The sequence below is a fragment of the Cyprinodon variegatus genome, unplaced genomic scaffold (assembly GCF_000732505.1).
Source record: "Cyprinodon variegatus isolate N-32 unplaced genomic scaffold, C_variegatus-1.0 Scaffold194, whole genome shotgun sequence".
NCBI classification, from domain to species: Eukaryota; Metazoa; Chordata; class Actinopteri; order Cyprinodontiformes; family Cyprinodontidae; genus Cyprinodon; species Cyprinodon variegatus.
Window position 1 is genome coordinate 1,000,785 of NW_015150647.1, and position 23,439 is coordinate 1,024,223.

Below are 23,439 nucleotides of genomic sequence, written 5' to 3' on the forward strand. Positions count from 1 at the left end.
TCCGCCCTAAAGCCGGACATCTGGCCACCCTACACCACCGCTGTGGATGTTTAGCAATTCTAGCTAGGCAGGGAACAATTAGTGTCTGTACTGTATACATGGGTTTAAAATTAAAGGTTTAAAAACTGTGTGCGGTTTAATATTCCACCGTTCCAAGTAGCTTAACAGAAATTAAGTCCTAACAAAATTAGGGGAAGTGCCAAAGTAACCTGGGTTTTGTCAGGCTTTTTGGAGCCTATTGTAAAGTAATACAGTGCTGCCTCTCCCATTCCTGTGATGGAAACTCCAGCTTCAGCTACAGCTACAGCTCAGTTGCCTTGACTTCCAAAGAAAAGAATTCTTTGGTTCCAAATTGTATAACATAATTTGAAGGCTTCTATTTTAGCCAAATTAAACAATAAGGAATTTTTTTAGATGAGCAATAGTTTCTAGTGTTTTTTATAATTGTTTAATGATAATGCATTTTTATTCTAAGCTAGACCCTTGTTTAAGAGATATTTATCTAATCCTGCACTTAGCAATGGAGTCTCAAAAACAAATGATAAGCAGCAAGATGCTGCTTTTTTCCATTCCTGCAAATCTCTGAACTTTAAAGAAACATGCTTGCAATTAAATCCCACTCCTCGCTTTGTCAATCTGAACTATATGTTGATCACTGCACACACTGTCTCGAAATTTACACCCTCTTTTTTTTTTTACATAATGGTATTGTCTTAGTCTTTTCTTTGCAAATCAAGGGCCAGATGGTGTGATCAGCAAAATACAGTTCCTATATTTTCAGTAGAATAAAGAAGCCACAGGCTCAAATCATATACCTCATATCTGTAAGGACATTTAACCTAGGGAGAAAATGCGTTAACGGTACCATAATAACTGCAGTAAGAAAGATCAGTCACTATAGGGACCCCTGACGTTCTTATTGGCCACTAGGAACTACACGTATTCCTTTGCCTGACAGGAGATATAAATACAGCACACCTCACAGAGTTGAACAAAAAAAATATTAATTTTTTCTATATACTCTGATTAAAACATGATAAAGTATGCAACTCCATATGTATTGGATTTTATGATAGAGGTCGTCAGCGTTTAGCTAAATTTGGGTAACTGTTGTCTTTTGTATTTTTTTTTACTTTTTTGACCATAGTTCATGTGCGTGTTTGTTGCATATTGAAGTCTGAAAGGTTGAGGGCTCAGCGCAGTTGTCTATAGCTCCTTTCCTACCCTGGATAGTGTTCTTATTGTTGACCCCATGAAAGAAAAGGGATAGGATCTAGAAACTGGAAGCAGAAGCTACAACTAGAGGTATCGATATCGAGCCACAAACTCTGCCCTTCTTTGTAGAAGTCACCTCTTCTTATTTTAGACAACACCTCTTGCTCATTCATGTCACCTAGATGAAGGCAGGTTACTCTAATTTTCCTTAACTTACAAGAAAGACAGATTTAGCTGTGTGTGTATACATTTTTTGTCGCAATAAACATTTCTTTTTATCTATGGAGAACAGAGCTCATATAAAGTCTCATAATTTATGAAGAGATGTAAAACTTAAATTAATAGGCTGCTACAAAGGCAAGACAAAGAATAGCTTAAGGGGTTCCTCAAAAACTCTCTCACCACAGATGACAAAGAACTATCTGGAAGGACCCCTTTAAGTCTGGACTATGCTCATAAACGAGGTCGCCTGCGTGTGACGTCGGTAATGCAGATATGTCCCAGCCCCTTCTGCTGCAGATGGGATGCCTCTAATTGGTCAAATCTACATCCGCTCTACTCTATGCATATTTCCTGTTTGGTACCTTACAGGCTTATGTTGTTTTTATGAGCGCCATTGTGTAAAACGACTTGTTAAGATGGACAAGTTAGAAGAGCGAGGTGTGCGAGAACGCTAACCCTAACACTTTTTCCACCTGGATCCTCGCTCTTTTTCGCTCTCAAATTTCTCCCTTGTTGCACAAACTTGCCCTTACTTCCTCACCACCTCGGCCGTATCTAGACCCACAGCTAGTTCATGACTGTCCCTCTTGCTGTGTCGCGTGGAATAACAATGCACAGACCACGCTTCAAAATTGGGCATAAATCAAAAATTTCTGTCACACCTGTGACAAGCTCACTGCGACACACTGACGCAGGAGTATAACCAGCCCTTTATGCCTAGACTTCTGATATGCTGTCCTGCCCCCATAAAATCATGCACTAATTGTAGCCATCTGTCTTTATATATTGACAGACATTTTTCAGCAGCTTCAAGATCAGTGAGATTGGTAGAAGAGCCCTGATAAAGACGGTTACATGCAGTGGATCAAACTTATGTAAACATCCTTTTACTTCTGTTGTTAGTGGCTGTGAAAAGTAAACTGTGCCTCTTGTGTTAGGCAACTGTGTGTAGATGTGAGGGCTTGCAGCCAACCCTGTGCGGTCCACACTGTGTAGTCAGCCAGGCCACTAGACATCATCAAGCCCCGAGGTTATCTCACACTCAAGTGGCGCAGTGTGCCGTCCATTACCTCACTTTACTATCTCCACATCCAGAAAAAGGGAAGCAGGCTATTCATAGAGCATCTCAGTTTCAGGCAGAGTGCAGAGGAAAGAGTACACAGTGAGAAATCATACAGCCTCATGACTGGCTTGCTGTTTATCCTTTCTAAGCAAATGTAACACAAATAAAACACAAAACAATGTGAAAGACTATTTTCAAGCCTTAATGTGAAAGTGTAAGCTTTAGAAAATTCTAAAATTATATCCTGTGCTTTGCAAAGGTATTCCAACAGCATTACATTTTTCTTTTTACTTTGTCAAGATACAACCACAAACTTCAGTGTGTCTTTATCCATAATGTAGCATACAACTACAAATTTGAAGGAGACAGAGTGAAAGAAAAGAAAAAGAAATGTAAATTCAACTTTGATTGGCAATCCTTCATGTCATTCTTTAAGCCAGTCTATAATGATATCCAAATGACTGTTACAGGTAGATGTTTTGGATTAGGCAAACCAAATTTGGTAAATCACTTTAAATCCTGCTTCCTCTTTTACTTTCTGTTTTGTGCCCATGAGAGCTGTCTTTCTGGCTCCTTTTCTTTAGCTACCATTCTTCAGATGAGATCACTATTCCAATGACACCACCTTCACCGTTAAGATATGGCCCACATCTGCTAGTACATTCTCAGAGAAACACAGACTGAGTGTACATTAGGGGGGTCCAGGAGTAGGATGATTTTCCCACCATCCCTTAGGTGTCCCTTGTAGAGCAAAGCACCTATGCGCAGCATTTTCTGCATTTCCTATTTTTGTGCCAACTGATGTCAGAATACTGCTTTGAGAGCTATGTTAGTGCAGAGTCAGTTAACTCTCATGAGAAAATCATAGGCAAATGAATATAAGACTTAAAGAACTCCTGCATCATTTACTATTCTAAAGCATATAAAGTGTTTTATATCATTGCATAGGATTCTTGTTTATTAAGTCTCTAAGTAACAGGTCCCAAATCACATCTGTCCTGAATTACTCACCTTTACTTAGTAAACTTGCATATAAAAACAGTTTTATCAATTCATATCTCAGCTGGAAAAGTTACTATTAATGCTTTTGAATTGCCTGAACAGTTTTGGGCATCTCTAAATTGTTTGTTTAGTATAACAACTTTAAGAGCTTAATTTTGAGTTTTTTTTCTCTTAACCACATTACTGATAATATGAAACCTACTTTTTTAGGTTCCTACCATTTATTCTTTATCAGCTGCGTTTCTAAAGGAAACATCATTGTATAATGTTGACATATTCCATACAAAGAAAACAATAAAAAAAACAGAGAAAAAAATCTCGTTTGAAGACACAAAGCAAACATGATTCATGGTTAATGTATTAGTCTGTCCTCTGTGGTAGAGGCTGGGTTAAAGATAGATTGTGGGCTGAACTGTACATGCAGTTAATGATAAACCAAAGAAACTGGGTTAGCTCCTTAGCCTTGCAAAACAGTACTTGTTGAAACTTGGATTATGTTAACAATCACTCATTAGGGAAACTGTAAATACTGGGCTTGTAGAACCACCTCTTTAAAAAGTTGTGTTTTTAGCTTTTAAAGAGTTAATGTCAGCCAAGGAGAGAGAGGCAAAGTAAACACTTTTAAATCCCAAGACTTCCTTCTTTGGAGTTTCACCTGAAACTAAAAGAAACTCTGTATATAGCACTCACAGGATATACATGGTAAACATCTTGACCTAAACTAAATAAAAAACCCTGCTCTTGCCTTATAAGACATAATAATGTGTTTTTGTTTGTTCAACCTCCATTTGACAGTAGCCTTATAAGAAAATAAAGATTTCAGTTCTTTTTTCACCCTTTTTTTCTACAGTGATTTCTTAGTTGGAAAGGTTCAATTCTGGTTGCTCTGACAACATAATTATGTGTACTTAAGCATAGGCTACAGAGAGTGGCGAGTAAGAGCCATAAGCTGAGCATAAAGGAGAGAGAGAGAGAGAGAGTGCTAGGGAGTAGTGGTTTTTCATTATTGGTGCGTTTGAACCTTTCAGAAAATAAGCAAAAGCAGAAGCTTGAACTTGAGCCAGTGGCACTTTGTACTCTGCTCCTTCTGTTTCCTCACCTAAACTATTGGTTTTCCAGCTGAAAAGCTAACCGCTCAAATACAAGAAATCTTAACACATAATATTTGTAAAAAAACTATAAAAACAAGTTTATTGTGTTGTATTTCTAATGCATTTTGGAAAACTTGTGTTTTTGTAAGTCTAACTCTTCTTTTGGAATTTTATACCACAAACCAACACACATTACTGCATAATTGTAAACTGGAAGGAAAACAGTAAATGGTATTCACTTTCACCCATTCATCTTTACAAAAATCAGGCTTAGTTGGAATGGATGATAAAACATCGGTGGACATTAATTATTATTCTTGCTACAGATTCTCAAAAGAATTTCCATTTGGAATTTGTGAACACACTTTGGCCTTGGCTAGTCATTGTGGATTCACATTTACCCTGTTTTACATTTTTGCTTATCTGCCTACAGTATATAGCTTGTGGTAAATGTTGTTGAGTTTTTTCTCTCCACTTTCCCTGCATGCACACTCGGTGTGAGGGTTTGCTTTAGAATCAGCTTCACAATGCAAGCCAATATCTACTGTTACCATATGCCCAAACTAAAGGACTGTGTCCTGTGAGTCAAAGACTCAATGTAGTCAGTTGGTTTTCCTTCAAAACTTTTTAGCAGTCTGACTGTATGTGCTGATTGAATTGTCTCTGTAAAGTGCCTTGAGATGACACCTGTTGTAAATCAGCACCTCATAAATAGACATAATTAAATTTAATAGAATTTTGTTTTGTTTTGAGCTATAAATATATGCATGTATTGTTTATATTTCGATTAAAATGCATGTAACACTTTGGAAACACTGAAAACACTAATAATTGTGATTTAAATAAAAAAAAAGTGAAACATTTTAAGAACAAGGTACTGTAAATTATTCAATATATAACATTAGTGCTACTCTTAACATCTGAATAACCTTAAAGTTCCTCCACCTCACATGGAAAATATGACAGAAATGCAATCCGAGCTAAAGCATTTTGACCATTAAAGCTGAAACTGCAAACTGCACAGCAAGCGTTCGACACTGCACCTCAAAAGCAGTCTCTGCAGAATCCAAAAGCAGACCAGCACCCCAACCGTGGTACTCCACAATCATTCACACCTAAAAGCATTCAAGCACACACACACGTACCACTCTTTCTTTCCCCATCTTGATTAGATTACAGTGAGCGAGCTGGTGACAGCCTCTGGGCATGCTTGAGGAGCGGTTGATATCTGAGCCGTCCTCCTCAGCCCTCAATCTCAGACAGTCAAGACAGAAAGAGATAATATGTCTAAAGAGCTGACCTTACTGATGAAAGCCGCATCTAGAGAACCCTTTGAAACAAAATTGTTAACCTTGAACGCAATGTATTTTTATCTACTAAATTTAGAAATGTGCAATAAATTGTATGTTATCTATTACAAAATATTTACAAGCAAACCTTGCATGTGCCTACATTTAATTTTCATTCATGTGGAGTATGCCAAACACTTTCGTTAATAAAACTGGAGAGAAAGCTCAGCATTAAAAGATAACTGGACACATGCAACAAGAGCATTGGAGTCAAAACCAAAGCTCATATCTATCTCTCTGACAAAAAAGCAGAAGCTGTTCCCAAACAGAAAGGACTTTGTTCCTATTGTAGCTTCTGACCACCTACCAAGGGTTCTTTACAGAAGCACTCACCCTGGAATGATCAGACCACCTCACCCCCAAGGCTCCACAGGCCTACTGAGACCTCTGGGCTAAACACATCCTACCCATCTCCTGAGAGATTATCCAACTCAATGAACACATTGAGAGCAGAAACATTGGAAGAAACTGGAGCCTGCTATTCAGCTCTAACTGAAACCAAACTCTTCATTCACACTCACAGTGGAGAGGGAAGAAGAAACCAGAAGACGTGCTGCACTTACTTGCTACTTCCAGTGAGGCATTGTGGCTCACTGCCTCTCCCAGGTAGTTGCGAGCAACACAGACATAGGAACCTTCATCTGGTTTGCTTCGTCTTCCATGGACAATCCGAAGGAAGAAAAGGGAGCCGCTGGGCAACAGCATGCGCTGGGAACGGGGATTGTCCTTGTCTGTTTCCACCCGCTCACCATCTTTGTACCACTCAACAGTTGGGGCAGGCCGTCCCTCCGCCTTGCAGTTAAGAGTGGCAGGCTCCCCTTTTGATACAATAAGGTCCGATGGGTGCTCTACAATCCTAGGTGGGGTGTCCTCTTGCCGCAGCCGAGATCCTAAAGTAAATGAGACAGTGAAAATTATTCTCTGCAAAACTTTACACCAGTAAACGTGTCATTTTTCTATAAATGGGAGATTTGCCCTACTAAGATAAATGGTTTTAGGAAAAATATTGCATTATATTGGGCAACACCATTGAACCATTAATCATTTCTCTACATTTTCATTTCATTTCTTTTACATTTTTACATTTTCTCACATCAAAGACACAAACATCAACATATTTCAAGTTCACAACATAAAGCAACAACACCTTGTTGAACATTACTGTAAAGTAGCAGATACATGGTTTTGAAAAGTATTTAGGAAGACAAATCACAAAAATGGGGTTTCCAATTTACATGCATTTACTCTCAATCAACATGTAGTACTACAAGTGGGCTGTAGGTCTTTTAAAATATCTTCAAGGCAGCTTAAGTCATCTATTTGTCCCGTCAGCTTTGTGGCATAATTCAGGCTCAGTTAAACAGTACAGAGAGCACCCATGCACATAGATGTTGTAGTCTTGCATCAGATTCTTAATAAAATTTTGGTTTGTAATTTGACTCGAAATTTCTAATGTCAAAATTGATCAATTTATAACTACTGCACTGTAGCCCCGGCTGTATTTTTAAGGTATATTTTCTGATGGAAATTGAGCCCCTGCCCAAATCTTAAGTCTTTCTTCAAGTTCTACTAATCTGTTTCTGTTTATCCTTGTTTTTAGCTGCATCATTCATTCATACTAACTCTTCCCTACTTTGCTATGGCTATTAAGGAAAAGCACTTTACAGCTTGAGCTGTCATCACCATGTTCCCCTGTGGGGGGAAATATCAGAAGTGTCCCCAGCATACAGTAGTATGTGGTGCACCACAAACAAGAGCAGTTTTGGTTTCCTTCAACGAAGCCCTTCTGGTTTCCACTCTTAGAAAGCCAGAGTTTGTGGAATGACTAAATGTTATTCCATTGACAGATTCCACCACCTGAGTTAGGGATGCCTGCACCTATTCTGCAGTTACCATGAGCCCCTTGGCTGCTAGTCTAAACAAGCCACTCCTGTCTCTACCTCATTTTTGGTGGTAGCCATGTGTTTGTATGTTTAGAGCTTTCCAACACTTCTGATTTTTATATTCTTTTATTTTTAGATATTACACTGAATAATGTTCTTTAAAATGTTCAAAGCTAGAAATACAGTTTCATTACATAGTTATCATCTTTGAGGATGTTATTCTGGTTCTTTGCTCTTTATTATGCTCTTTCTACAATAATGTTCTCTAGCAAACCTTAAGCTATGCATAGCTGTGTTTAGGCTCAGATTAAAATACAAAGACAAAAGTTATCTGTACAAATTAGGTGATTTGTAAAGGCCACTGCCTGCACCTTACTTATTTGAGGTGCATTGGAGTAAAAATGGATGAATACAAATGTCGTAAGGTCTAAAGCTGTTATGTGAAGAAATGGGAATACTTTTTGAAGGTCCTTATTACTCTATTGGTTTTGCATACTAAGACTTTTGCTTTTGCAATAATTTAATACAGTACAATACATAAAGCATATCTATGGGACAGTTATTAAGAAATTATATCAACTAAAAAATATATAGGTTAATGTAAAAACTAAGGTGTTGAATATACTAGGTGTACAGATAACATTCTGCCAATATGGAACATCAGTTTTTAATTACAGCATCACTGCTTCAGTAAAGGTCAACAATGCTGCAATCTATGTCACTGTCATTTTTCAGATCAAAGGAAAAACAAAGACAAGGAAGGGAACTGTATAAAAGATAGATGCACCTTGACAAGAAAAGGAAATTAAGTGATAAAGGATAAGATAAGGGTGAACCTCACAGTGGCCTTGCAAACTGGGAGCTGAGAGCAGAAACACTCTGCTAGAGAATCTAAATCAGTGTCAGCATCCGTGTCAAAGGAGTTAACACCCGAGTGCCATCTCTGGTCATTACTATCACTCCCTGACCAGTCAGCTGTGGCTATCAAGCTGATTTACATGTAAATCAGCTTCCTGTTGTTAATTCCTAAAGGGTTGGTCTTTCACTCGGCTTCTACACACGAGTTCCATGCATGGTGCTTGTCGTAGAGAGATAGAAGGCTGATCCCTCCTCAACATATTGCCCACCGTAGGCCTTTTGGAGCCAATTCAGCACCAATTAAAAGGAGTCAGGTCTAATTGGAGGCATAGGCCTGCAATTAATTTACCCAGTATCCCGTGAACTTACCACACTGCCTCATTTATGTGCCATCAACCCAGCCCCAACCCAGCTTTCCCCAGTAGCTGGTGCTGAGAAGGCATCTTCCATTGCCACATCTTTTTAAGCAAAGTCAGCATAATTAATGACAGCTCTGTGGAAAGATTAATCACTTCAATGCAAATGTGTGGTGTGGCCAGTGAAACATAATTAATCCAGCAGTCCAACAGAGGACATTTTGATCATGACTCATTTAAAGGGAGGCCTAAGCTAACAATGATAACAGGTACTGAGAAGACTTTCAGAAATAAATTGATATTGTTATCAGAAATTTGTAAATTAGCAGTTCTCTCCTAAAACGTATGCATCTTCTCAGCCAAATGTGTTTTCATTAATTGTATTAAAAGTGTTTAATATTTAGATTAATCTTATATTTTTTTGAAGATACTTCTGTGTTAAAGAGGCTATTTTTATTTAAAATTACTCAGAAAACATTGAAGTCTATTTTACAAAAGTTGTCTAGCTGTGGTGCAAAAACTGCATATTCTTTTTTTATACTGAGCCAGGAAATGAAGTGTGATCTCCGGCTAACAGCCAGTCAGTTGGTCATTATCTGTTAATTAAAAACTCATTTTAAATTATTTTGAAATGGGAAAGTACACTTTATAACTTACTCTGTGTTCATCTAGATTATGTTTTTACTTTTAAATGTTTTAAAGTGGCACAACCTGGATGGTCGGCTAGTTAAGCAGTAGTTAAGTAAAAGTGGAAATTCCAAGAGAGACCTGTCAAACCCAGCCATGGCCTGCTGCCTGTATTTGCCTGCAGCGACAGAAAGTAAATATAAACAGTTTATCTATATATATTCATATAGTAAAACCTGTGTTTTGAATATACATTTGGGGTTAATGTATTCATTCTGAACTGTTTTGAAATATTTTAAAGACAAATATTTGATCTGAAGGAGTCCTGTCACTTTTTCTTATAGAAACAAGTGACATACATTCTCCATAAGTTGAAATCACAGTAAATGTGACCTGGGTGTCAAAACATTTGATTTGATTTTTAGAGCCACAGGGTATTCCAGCCCTAACAGTTAAACTTGATACACATTGCTTTGAATTATCAAAAAATAGGCAATGCAAGGAAATATTAATATCTGCTTTACATGCATACATGCTCTGACCCGAAAAAAGTAACGTCCCAAGTGTGGTCAATGGATCTGGGCCCACAAGGAGTAGTTGGTCCCCACAACGTGCTATTCTTTCAGAAAATGGGCCCCATAATGTATTAAAAAGAAGAGCACACATACACACCACAGAGTTAACAATTACATGGCCACACACTACACAGCCTTCATTGGCTTTTTTTGTGGTGTTCTAGCTTTTGTTATCGTGTTGTTTCTTTTGTCTTCACTTTGTGGCTTTTTTGATTTTGTTGCCCCCTCTGGGCCACCATACCTCTGCAGATCACTGTTGGATTTATATGACAAAGTGTCAAACTTGGTATCCAACTGGAAATACAGCAATGTTTTGTTTTTTATTAAAACAGCTTATACAATTTGTTTGGAAATTATTTTTTAGCATTCTGAATAAAATCCTAAGCGTATTCATGTTGTGTATACGTGTATTCTTTGCCATGCTAATCCCAACAGATACATGGAGCTAACGCCATTACCTCAGCTACATCACTCACCACAGAGGGAAGAGACAATGATGGAGGTTGGGATTTATACACCAAAGACTAAACACACAATCATGACCCTTTCTACAGGTGGAAACACTTTAAGATTATAATTAATTTAATAACTTTAAATGCAGCACAGACAGAAGTCCAAATCTAAAATTCAAATAAGTGAGGAGTATAGCTTCACCACTGAATCAAATTGTTCAGTCTTTTTTCTCCTAACTGTGAGTCATCTAACCCTCCCCCATCCCCTGCAAATTCGCTTTTTTTTTAAATACTACCCTTCCTTCTCCTCTAGTGTTTTCAGGCACCTTCTTACCCCCCAGCACACACACACAGATGGTTTACTTGCACACAGAGAATGTGAGATCAGCTAATGCAACACACAACCTTACCAAAGGGAAGCTGGGACTTCAACTGCAAGGATCTGATCGATTGGTGCCTGAGGCAAGATTCTCCTTCTGCCTTAACCCTCACACTTGCTAGAGAGCTTCTGTGTTTTTTCCTTCATTAACTTAAACATTCAAAGATTTTAACCATGTCTTTGGAAACTTTGTGCTTGTGGCAGTGGCAATAATAATAATAATTAAAAAAAAAAAGTCAGAGACTTTTTGTTAATGAACTGGGCCTAACAGGATGCAATAACGCGAAATCTAGATGCAAGTGACCCATTCCCAGAGTTCAGACTCAGAAACTAAACAACCCGTGTTATAAAAAAAAGATCCAAAAGGCTCGAGGTATTGTTTACTTCAGAAATGCATCTACCTACCATCCTAATAAGATTTGCAAGGATTCTTAGTAAACCAAAGCCATTTTTCTAGTCATTAGATCAGCAACTATAATTTGCATATCAACATTTAGGGGACCAGTTTTTTGCAATCCATCTGTTTTTGGTGCCAAACTTAATTTTCTGATTTGAAGCTTAATCTTCATTGACCAGTGGCCAATCATCTTGGGTGCAAAACATAAAAAAAAAATAATAAGTTTCTTAAGATTGTGATAAGATTTTGATCTGGTGTTGTGTCTGTAGTTATTGCTGTGGACGCTATTAATCAGGATAAGATAAAGTTAGCAACTCTTTGAATCAGTGGGCTATTTCAAATTAAGTCAGGAGGATGCAAAGAGTATTAAAAATATGTATTCAAATAGTCAAGAGAAAGCTATTTTGAAATATTTAAAGGTTTAAATGTTAAGGTTTACTTTCAGAGAAAGTAAAATGTTCAACAAAGAAATTAACTGTGAGAATCTGTTGGTTTTTTTCTTTCTTTTTTTTTTTTTTTTGCAACTGCATGTGTGGGAGTTTGCAATAAATAAAATTCCTCTGAACCGAGCAGCATCCATGACTCCCAGAATCCCCATGACCACAAAAAGCCAGACAAGGTTACTTTTTTCAGATGCAGTGTTATTCCTTAAAAAAACAGCATTCCTGTCCTGCTCAACTAAAAGTCCACATACCTACAGGAAAGATAATATGTGAAGAAATATATAAACCTAATTACTTTCCCTTCAGTATATACATGCAGACCGGATGAACTGACATAAAGCTGGAGAGAAGCTAAAAAGAATACAAAAAGACTGACTAAAAACAATTACCTTGCAGTGGTAATCAGTTACAGTCCAGTGATTTCCATAACTAAAAAAGAAGTGTGCCTGTGTCACACACAGCTTTTTTCCATGGCTACTATCTTGGCAATGTGCGGGAAAGAGGAAGGGGGCCAGGCACATGCCCTTTAGTCAGAAGAACTCACAGGGGAGGAGGACAGTGAAGCAATTTAGATCTGCTGTCAATGTACCCCCCTGAGGTAGGGAGACAGGATAATGTGTCTGCTTCCTTGAATGATAAAACAGTTTCACAATGCTGCAGAGTTCACTGCAATTTCTGCACAGAGGAAATCCAAAGCTTTATACTGATTATAAGCAAAAGAGGTGAAGTTTATTTCCCCACAATAAAAGTGGTGACAAATAGAGAAAACAATAATCAGGTGTTTCAGCAGTATAACACATCACAACCCAACACCTCGGTATACGAGTCATGCATTGGCAAAGATATGTAATATAAATCTGAAATAATGGAGACCAAACACCGTATGGCGCTCCCTATCCACAGCCCCATTAATCGGTGATTAGGGGATTTAAGGGGGATTTATGGCAGAGATAAGAGCAGAGGGTGTGTCCCTCGGGGAAGCTGGGCGAAGACTGGAGCAATGCCTGTTCAGGACGTGGCCAGCCAATTTAATGATTGAACTACGGTAAAAAAAAAAAAAAAGTCAACCTTCTCTGTGGAGTTAGAGGAGACAACAGAGAGAAAGGGGGATGAAAGATAAGGCGTAGAGATGGAGAAACACAGGAAAGGGAAGTTACTGTACTACTGCTGATCAAATGACACAAGCAGGAAAATGAGACTGATCTTTAGCGGTTTCAGATTCACAATCCCACCCCTGAATGTGCTGCATGAATGACTTTGCCAGTTGGATCAGATCAAGCCTGTTTTTAATGTTACACAAGGCTATCACTTACACTCCTAAGAGGCAGGATTAGAACCCTGTGTGTGAGTGCATATGGAGATGCAGAGGTGGGGTGATAAAGGGGGTGATGGATAGCTTTATGGCCTCTTTCTCTCCTCATCTCTTTGTCTCGATTTACCAAACAGAAGAGTGCATTGTTATCTTCACATATGCTACAGCAGCACTTGTGAAGTTATATCGGCTTACTTAAAATGGTACCTCTGTTCAAATTTGAGAAATTTGAAGTCAAACAAAGAGACTGCTTAATACCTCTTATTTATAAACATGATGACATCATTTCATTTTTTGGGGGTTTATCTCCCTTTCTTTTTAGCAGCCAACTGCAGGGTTGCTTTGGGCATGGATCGCCTGTATACAAAGCCAATATTAGGTTATTATATGTTTATTGTTACAATACAAGATTAGATGGTTAAAATCTTAAATATACTATGTAACAAGCAAATTTAAGTGATTTATACTGATGAATACAGTGTTTATTTAACACTTCTGGTACAATATTTGCCTAAACATCTAATTTTTAAAGTTTTTTTTTATTTGTCTGTATTTTTGGATTAAGAATAGAGGAATATATGCACACATAATGGGCAACACTGAAAACAAACGTACTGCAAAGGACCGGAAATTGCAAAAAATAAGCTTAATTCATTTACATCATCTAGACACTAATAAAAAAAAAAAAACATGACAAGAATGCAAACAGCAGGACATAAAGTTTATATTTTAACTCACGGCACCTTTAATTTCCTTTTAAAAATACAATAAACGTGACCTGGGAAAGACCTGCGTGACACATGCAACATATAACCTGTTTACTCATCAGAACCTTGCTCTAGATTCCAAGCTTTATAAACCTGACCTAATGCACTCATGACATCAGTCAAAATTACTTTATTACAGTTTCTGCCTTTGATCATCATGCTGCTCATGCGTGGTCTGTAATAAAGACAAAACCGATCTGCTGATTATAGCATATGGGACTCTCCTTCTTTTGCTTAAGGCCAATGGTTAATAACATACAGTGTGCTTCAACTGTAGAATATTTACAGTAATGGCTCATAAGTACGTGAACCAGGGAAGCTCTTTAGACCAGGAGCACAAATACAAGTTCCTCACCCTGTCAGCTGGGAAACGCATCTCTGGCACTCCCCTTTGTAACATAGACAGAGGTGGGGGATAGACACTACAGCGGAGGGTTCCTCTAGGAGGCTATGGCCGATCCTGTGATTAGGCTTTAATCAGAATTTAAGGAAACAAAAGCTCTATTTGTAGTTCTGTTGTAAGCTTTTTGAAGTGATACTTAACTTACTGAACACCTAAAAATAAAGAGATCCTTTTTTTCCAGCTTATTTTAAATATTTGATCAAATCTTTGCATTGGGTAAATTGTTTTTACTGTACTGTTTAAAACATTGAATGCATTTACAAATTATTTAAACAACTTGTGCTTAATGTGTAAAGAAATTGTATATTATTATTATTTTTTTTTTTTGCAGCATTTTTTGCTTAAAAAGAAACCTGATTTAGCAACCACAACATTTCATGGAGGGGGTTGTCTTTTTATCTGTTCAGTTGAGGCAAACATTTAGCTCAACTTCTTCTGGCTTTCTCCAAACAATGTCTATCTTCATACCTGTCAGACAGACCAGATATATGGCCTGCAATAGTGAAATAGTAATAATGTAATAATTTGGTCATACTGACCCAAAATGAGTATCTATAAAGGTCCTCCAACTGGTTGTTATGTTCTTTTTTGTTTTATTTTTTGTTTTTTTGCTGCTCTGTTTTTATTAATTGGTACCACAGTAAAGGAAACTGCAAACCATATTAAATAGTTATATTCTACGGTCAGTCTGTGACACAAAAACAAGGAAATTAATTGAAGTTCTCGCTTTGAGTCTCTGAACAAGACCCTTAACCCCACACTGCTCCCTGGGCGCCCCACAATGGAACCCGCTGATCCCCAAGGGGATGGGTTAAATACAGAGATACATTTCTCCAATGTGAGATCAATAAAGTTCAATTATTATTAATATTATTTAAACATAGATAAAATCATTTTTGAAAGGCAAGGTTAATCCCTTCTACAGTATTTTCAAAGACAGAAATTTCACATAGAACGACAAAAGATGATGTAAATAAATTAAAACAGGAAGTCAAAAACAGAACACGAATTTATAACCCAAAGCAAAGGGACATGCGTGGATGAGCTGCAGCTCCTTCTGACATCAATCTGCAGTAAGTGTCATTAGAAACAAACAAAAGCTGTCAAACTCTACAGTGGGTCATAAAGCCAGCAATCATTTCTGCAGAATAAATCCAATTCTTTCTCCATATCATATCAGTTCTGTGGGACAAGGGGGGAATCTGTAGCAGGAAAGATGGTAAAGCTTGTTAGGAAGCTGCCTGTCAAATTGGCTCTGGAGACCTGGCAGATGGGCTGAATGGAGCAGGGCGGATGCAAGCAAGAGTCAGTCTGTCTCTGTGCGCATGTGTCAGTCTGTCGGTTGTTTATCTATCTTTTCACAATGGGTGGGTTGTATGTGACTTTCACAGACATGCAGACTCCTCAAGCTGACCCTGCATATTCCCAGTGTCAACCTGGGAAGAAAACCTCGACTTGACAACTCGTGAGTACCGATGTCAAAGATGTCACTCTGTTAGTGGAGCAGAAACTGCAGGACAAGGAGCTGTAATTAATATAGAGCCCAGATGACAGACTCGGACCTTCTTGCTTCAGCACACTGAATAGCTGAGAGTCTGTATGGAGTGGGGATTACAGAAATAAAGCACAAGGGAGAAAGAGGCTGCAATTACCTCTTGTTTTTGTTTCCAGCTTTCCTACTTTTTAATAAGGTTTGTCCAGTGCGATGCGAGAAATGCATTCATTTCTTAAACAACAGCAGGACAGAAGGAGCATGATTCCATAAACACACATTTCTTTGCAAATCTAAGAAAGCAAACATCATTATTTTTCCTTTTTCCTTCAGGAATTTAAAAAGTTTAGCAGTATTTTACAATCAACCATTTCAAAGCTAATTAGAATCTATCAGACTGCATAAAACTGCATAAAACCCCTTTTCTGTAATTTAGAAACATGTTTGTGTAGTTTATGAATAAAAAATACAGTGAAAATATTTTTTTTATAAATAAAATGACAGATTTAAATATATAACATTTAGATTTTAGGCATTTTTTTTTTTCAGTAAAAATGGGATTTTAGGTAATAATGACAACCAGTTCCTCTTTCTGATCCTACCTATAAAGCCTCAAAATCTGACCTAATTTGTCTATTCAGAAGTAACTTAATTTGTGAACATCCTCAATGTGTGTCATTTTATCTCAGTATAAATGCTACAGGTTAATGAAACATTAAATGTTTTTGAACATCTCACAGAGCACTCTTCAATCCGTCATCTGCATATTTCATTCAATAGACATCAAGCTGAACTGCCAGTCTGGCCAATGACAACTTTAATGAAAGAACCAGGCAAAGTTACTTGTTGTAACTGGCAGAGCTGCAGAAATCAACATTATAAGTGTGAGAATCTATCAACAGGATGACTATTATTTGTATACTTCACACAAGAAACAGGAGAAAGCCATCAAAATTCTTGCTTTTAACTAAAACCAACCTAAGTAGGAGACATAACAAACATGTTGAAGATGCTCTGGTCAGAGAAATTAAAAATGTTTTGGCTTACAGTGTGTAGCAATTGGAACTAACACAGTTAAGCAGCACCTAAATTAATTATTTGACCATACTTTCCCTACAAATGTCTATGTGTGTGGAAAAAAATCATTTTGGCTGCCCGATATAATATCAATCCTTCATTTACCATTATAAATATTTTAAAAACAAAAAAATTTTTTTACTTAAAACAGTGAGGGAAAATGGGCTACCTCTGCACCGCCACTGTGGTAGATGGCGTTGTAGAGCAGTTTTGCTGTGCAACACTGACTTACTAAAACCCCAAACAAGATGGAAACCAAAAAAACTGAATGATCAATATCTTCTGTTGAACCTATACAGCACTTTTTTTTTTTAAACATTTAATTTTGATAGATGGGAAAAATATTGCAATATGTAATGATATTTTAATACTGTGATAACATCATATTGTAACCCAGGTATTGTGACATGTATCGTATCACAACACATGCCAAAACTCAACCCTATAAATGACAGGATGGCTTTGATCAAGTCATTTGTAAGCAATAAGATGGCCTAGTCATGCCTTATTTTGATTGACTTAAGGTTGCTGAATACAACTGCACCTTAGCCTATATAGATATATCCGTAAAATGATTGGAAAACACTATTTTCTTTCACAATTTAAAATGCATGCATTGCTTTGTGTTAGTCTGTAAAATAACTCCAAATAAAAAAACATTTTTTTCTCAATCAGGTTCAAATGTACAACAATGTGATGTTCTTTACACACAAAATATTCTGCACAGGCTTTCTTCAGCAGAACATGAAAGGTTTAGGTAGGTGGCATAGAGCACAGGGAAGGCTGAGTAGAAGAGCAGTGAGGAGGTAGAGGGACTAGCAGCACACTTGGCTGGCACAGTCTAACCACACAGAGTGCAACATTTGGGCTTGCTGCCAAGCAAAAGAACAGATTTGAAATGGTGCCAAAGCAGGATTGGGGCAGACATAGCCAAAAAACACCTAATGCTTTTTAAATGTTATTTATTTGATTGCTGGGATGAAAAGGGTCTTTAGTTAATTCAGCTCTGTATCACAAAGTCTAGTAGCTGAGCTGATGACCTTAAATGCTTATGTAGGCAGTACTCAATGTTTTGCCAAACACATAATAATGCAAACCTCAGACAGCTAGAAGTTGGATAGGATTTTTATGTACAGCACGCAGTTGGAGGGACGGAAAGTTTTGCAGTTCCAAAAGAGCATGTTTTCTTCTTGTGCCCTATAGGTTACAAGAGGTGAGCATGGATCACATAACACTGCAGTGCCAACATTTGCCAGCTCTGGTAAGTGGCTGAATGCAAGAGGGGGTCACATGTTGTAAATGTGGAGGTATTATTGAATTAAATCAGGGGTTAAGACTCGGTGGAGCCATGTGGCAAATTAACTCCAGCATGGGCCTGCAGAGAAGGGGACGGCACAAGTCCATCTCAGTGGAACATAAATTGCCCCAAACTATTTAAAACCTGAATTGGAAAAAGAAATATGGGATGCAGTGCTTGTCATGAGATGCACAGTAAATATTTGGTCAAAAATTAATGGATGAGCAAAGTCTGCCAAGAAGCCTTTTCTAGACATCTACAGGGAGAAAATCTGTGCCCATTCTTGCATTTAAAAGAAATTAACTTCTCCAGACAAATGCTCACTGGCTTGTCTCCTTTCCAGCAGCCACTTACTAAATCCTGCCATCAAACACATACCAGCTGTCCAGGTACAGCAAAATAATATCCTTCCTTGGTGAAAACTGCTTTATAATGGGGTACATGTGTCTGCAGCCTCTATTACCACCAGCTTGTTGTCAACACTTAGCAGGAACAACAATAGGTGTCTAATGTTGGGGGGAAACTTGAAGAGGAGACAGAGACGAAGGGCAGATTAGGATTTTATGATGATGAGTGTTAGTATTAGGCCCCGTCCACACAAAGTCAAACCCTGGCCTAAACGCACAAAAGTTTCACCAAAGCAGCCTCTCATCCATACGAAGCCGGCGTTTCGGGGGTCTGTAAACAATCTTTTTTTTATTAAGCCTTCAGAGTGGGAAGATTTTGAAACGCCGTTTTCGCGTTTCCATCTTTAAGCTCTAACCGCATTTTTTTTTTTTACACGCATGCGTCATAGCGTCGCCTCTAAACACGCATGCACGACACAGTATCACAACAACAATGGTGCCGTACTGTGTTGAATGGTTGCTGCTCATGCTACTCACCCTGCTGCCGGGCTTACAACAGAATCTTCTTCTTCTGGAATATCTCCAGGAAGAACAGGAAGAATTTGACTGAACCACGAAAATGGACCCGCAGGGCAACCATGTCTAAATATTAGTGCGCATGCCCATCGCCTATTTTTGCTTTGGCACCACAGCGCCACTTACAGGCCTGGCATACATTTTGCAGCGTTTTCATGCATTCGTGTGGACGATCACATTTATTTTACGTCTCCGTCTTTACGACAAACGTTCTGGAAAATATTAGTGTTTCGTGTTCGTTTTGACTTCGTGTGGACGGGGCCTTAGAGAAAATATCGTAACTGTTCTTTCTGGTGATACTGAACTCTATTCCTAACTTTCTCCATAAAAAACAATGAATAAGAAGTAGTAAAGACATTTATAATGTTCCTGTTATACTAAGAATTGCTGTAAATCAATTCGATTCCATCGGTTCATCTTAGAAAATAGGCAAAACACAACAAATCATGAACCCTACATGATTCCAAAAACACTGAGCAGGACAGACGGCACATTGAAAAATTGCTCAGACCCTTACGTTTAACATTGTACAACATTACAAGCACGAGATCAAAGCAACAAAGTAGAACACAATTATTTTTTCCATCAATGTTAACCATGGCAGAGACAGAGGCTTAGTTGAAATCCTTGCCATCCCTGTTGCCATCCCGCTGAAAACATTAACACTGTTTGAAATACACGAACATTTGTGAAGAAAACAGTCAAATTTCCCAGTGGACTTGAATGCATCCTCACGCAATAAACTTCTGCTACGCTTTTCATTGGTTAAGCTGACATGCATTTCCTTAGTGCTACAAACGGCTCCAAAACAAAACACGACAGCGGCACACAGGATCAATAAAAAAGCATTTCCTTTGCTGGTATGTATGTTTATTGGTACCAAATTAATCAAAGTGCTGTTTTATCGCGAAATAAGGGAGATGTTGCACCGCAGTGCTTGTGCTTAGTATTACCTATGAGTATTACTACTTCAATTACTAGTCTCATGAAACAGACATATACCATCACACTGGCTTGAAGAGGCTTAAAAGAACATCTCGGTAACAAAATGTTCAGCAACAATCACAAAAATATGGTTAAATTATTCATGTTGGTATGTATAATGTATCATACTATTGAATTGAGAGCCTTGTGTATGAATTGCGTGGCATTATTCCTAAAAGAGGAGCCTCTGTTTGCTTTGGGGAAAACATTTGAGTCAGACTTAGAAGACCTTAAGCATGAGCTTCTTAAAACGAGGTGGCTTTTTTTAAGAAGGGAGAAAAGTGGAGTCCAGCTTCTCTACTTTAGTTTGTTGCTGCATCCTGTGAAAGAATTTTCTCTGCCCTTACATTAATAAAAAGCCACCAATGGAGGGTGATAGATTAAGTCACCTGAGCATACTCGGTGTTGAGTCAAGGAGGGCATATTCACTAAATATGGAAGACTTTGTAAAACATTTAACTTCATATCGCCTAAACTGCAGAATTTTGCTGTGCGATAGGTTTTGTGAACTTGGTGTCATCATGTTACTGGACAGTGGTCAACAATAGTCAATTTTAAAGGGCTGTATGTTTTTTTTTTTCTTCTATTATTGTTCTTCTTGTGGTAAACCTTTAAATGTGTACAACTGCTTGTCCTGCCTTGTTTTGACAGGTCCAAATGTACCTCAAGTTTTTGTTTGCTATTGAATTTGATTTGTCCAAAGAGTTCATTGAGTACTTGTGTACCTCTATTTCTGCTGTATACTTAATTTATACACTTTACACAGAGATATGTCTCCTGCACTTTTTCAAACGTGCGTTTGGTCCCCTGCACGTTTTACTGTCCAAAAACAATGTTACGCTACAGTACGCAGACATTCGTCTAGCACTAGGACCAAGCGGAAAACAGCAGATCAAACTGAAGACAGCTTCCCTGAGTTTAGACTACCCACAATCTCCAGATTTGCCCGCTGTATCTTTATTTTTGTGATTGGCTATTAAACATGCTGAAGTTAGTTATATTAAAAAGTACTTGCATCCTGAGGGCTTCAGAAATCAAAATTTCCTCCATGAACAGAATCCTTTGTATATTGAACCCCCTCAAATCATACCTTGTCAGCCCTTTGCCACCCCTGTTTTAAAAGCCTAGCTCCAACACAGGTTATTCCTTTAGCTAAACTTGTGTCTTCATGAAGTCTGACCAGCTTTGCTATCCCTGATAAAAACTTTTTCGTATTTTCTAAAACTTTTAAGACCACCTTTCGTTACATTAAAATCTTTATTTTCATATGATAAATTAACAAAAATGATGCAGAGTTGTGAATTGGAAGTGAAATGATAAAGAAAGTCATTAATCTCTCTCAAAATTGATCTGAAAAATCAAACTTTACTTAGATATTCCTAAATATATTCCAATTAATTTAGCTTTGTCAAAATATACCTAATTAGATTTAATCAACATGTGATAAATACCAACTTTAAACGACTCACAGGTTTCAGCCACACAAAGGACATAGAACAAACCTGCAATAAAGTTAAAGGAGATAATAAAAGTGGCTATAAGCAATATAGTTTCATAGGAGATGAAAAAGTGGCTGCAGCACGTAATGAACACCAACTAAAGGTTGTGTTTGTACTTCAAACCTCAAGACTTACCTTGTGAGGAAGAAGGTGCTCTCGTTTACAAGCACATAAAGTTAACTTTCTTTTCTGAAACAAAATCCAATTTGTGACAGAAAACTAAGACCCAGTGAAACATGGGGGTGGCAGGTTGTGGGTACGTTTGCCTTCAGAAGTAAAAAAAAAAAAAAAAGATAGATGGAGCTGAATACAGGAGAACACTGGAAGAACATTTGTTAGTGTTTGTGGGTGAACCCCTGCCAGAGTTCCAAGCTCTGGCAGGGGTTCACCTTCCAGCTACACAGCTCTAAACATAAAGCAAAACAGTCTAAATCAAAAGATTATTGTGTATTTGCAATGACTAAGGAGTTTAAACACTAATGCATGGGATATTTTTCTATTTTTATACCTCGAATATCTTAAAAAAACTTTACAAAACATACATAATGTTCACAAATAACCCTTGAAAGGGTTTGGTCTGCCACATAAAATTCCTGTAAAGTATATTGTTTTTTTTTTTTTTTTTTTTTTTTTTTAATGAGACACAATGTGAAACAATTCAAGGATATGAACACTACTCAGGAACTACAAAAAACATAAACATTTAGAGGGTAGCTATGTATGTTTACCAAAGCAAAGCTCTAGACAACTTAAACATTGTCTATTAAGGCTGGGAGCAGCAGAAAAAAAGGAGAAAGTAGGGAAAAACCGATTGCTGATGCTTTCAGACATTTTGTAACAGTTTGTTAGGAACTCACAAACGTTAGATTACTGAAGAGAAATGGGAAAAAAAGGGTATGCTTTAAAATGAAATAAAATGTTAATGATTTGAAGTATGAGGCTTGTGATTAAGACTTTCTGACAGATGGTGAAAAAAATTCAAATGTAATCTTTTCTTCATAGCTTGGGGAGCTATAGTCATTCAGGTGATGACAAGCATTGTTATTCAATTAGAGCTTTCACTCTGTGGCAATGGAGAACAGAGGACCATGGAGGAGCAAGACTGCTGAAAACAACTGACTGTACAGCAGAACTGAGAAGTTGACTGGAAATCTTGATAACTGTTGCAAGCTATAGAGTTTAAAATGCTTTTTGCTAAGGATGAAACTGCTACTTTTATGATCAAAATGTAACCTTGCCTTCTCATGTTTTAAATGATAGAAAATATGTCTTACATAAATAACTACAACTATTTATCATTTTTATGTTAATTTCCGTTGTGACTCCTGATTCCACATGTCAGTAATTTACAGCGCGTATGTAAACCTGATAATGGAGAAGGATTAACGTTAATCTTCAAATTTAGAGCAGCCGTGCAAAAAAAGAAAAAAAATCTCCCTCCTCTCCATGGTTACAGTTCAATGGTGGGACTGCCTTTGAAAGCACTATAATGGTGAAAATCAAGGTCACCTTCCGATTAATTATGTTTTTTAGGAATTCTCTTTAAATAGAGGAACGCCCTGCCCACTTTTATCACCGTCCTTTGTGTGACAGAATTAGACCCCAACACCAAGCACCAGAATGCTAGATTGAGCTGCTGATGGAGCTCTGAATGAGAGCCTTTTAATGAAAATTTCAAAATTGCAGAAATTAAACTGCATTTAGTTTATCTATCTATCTATCTATCTATCTATCTATCTATCTATCTATCTATCTATCTATCTATCTATCTAT

General features: G+C 37.6%; 1 protein-coding gene across 5 annotated transcripts in view; it reads right to left on the reverse strand.

The window, feature by feature from the left end:
* robo1 (roundabout guidance receptor 1) overlaps window positions 1–23,439 on the reverse strand; it is a 278,848-nt gene that overhangs the window by 130,632 nt on the left and 124,777 nt on the right. For all 5 annotated transcript variants that reach the window (XM_015379556.1, XM_015379555.1, XM_015379558.1 and 2 more), the window contains one exon: window positions 6,506–6,832. In XM_015379556.1, the coding sequence (XP_015235042.1) occupies window positions 6,506–6,832 (327 nt within the window). The remainder of the gene's footprint in view (window positions 1–6,505; window positions 6,833–23,439) is intronic.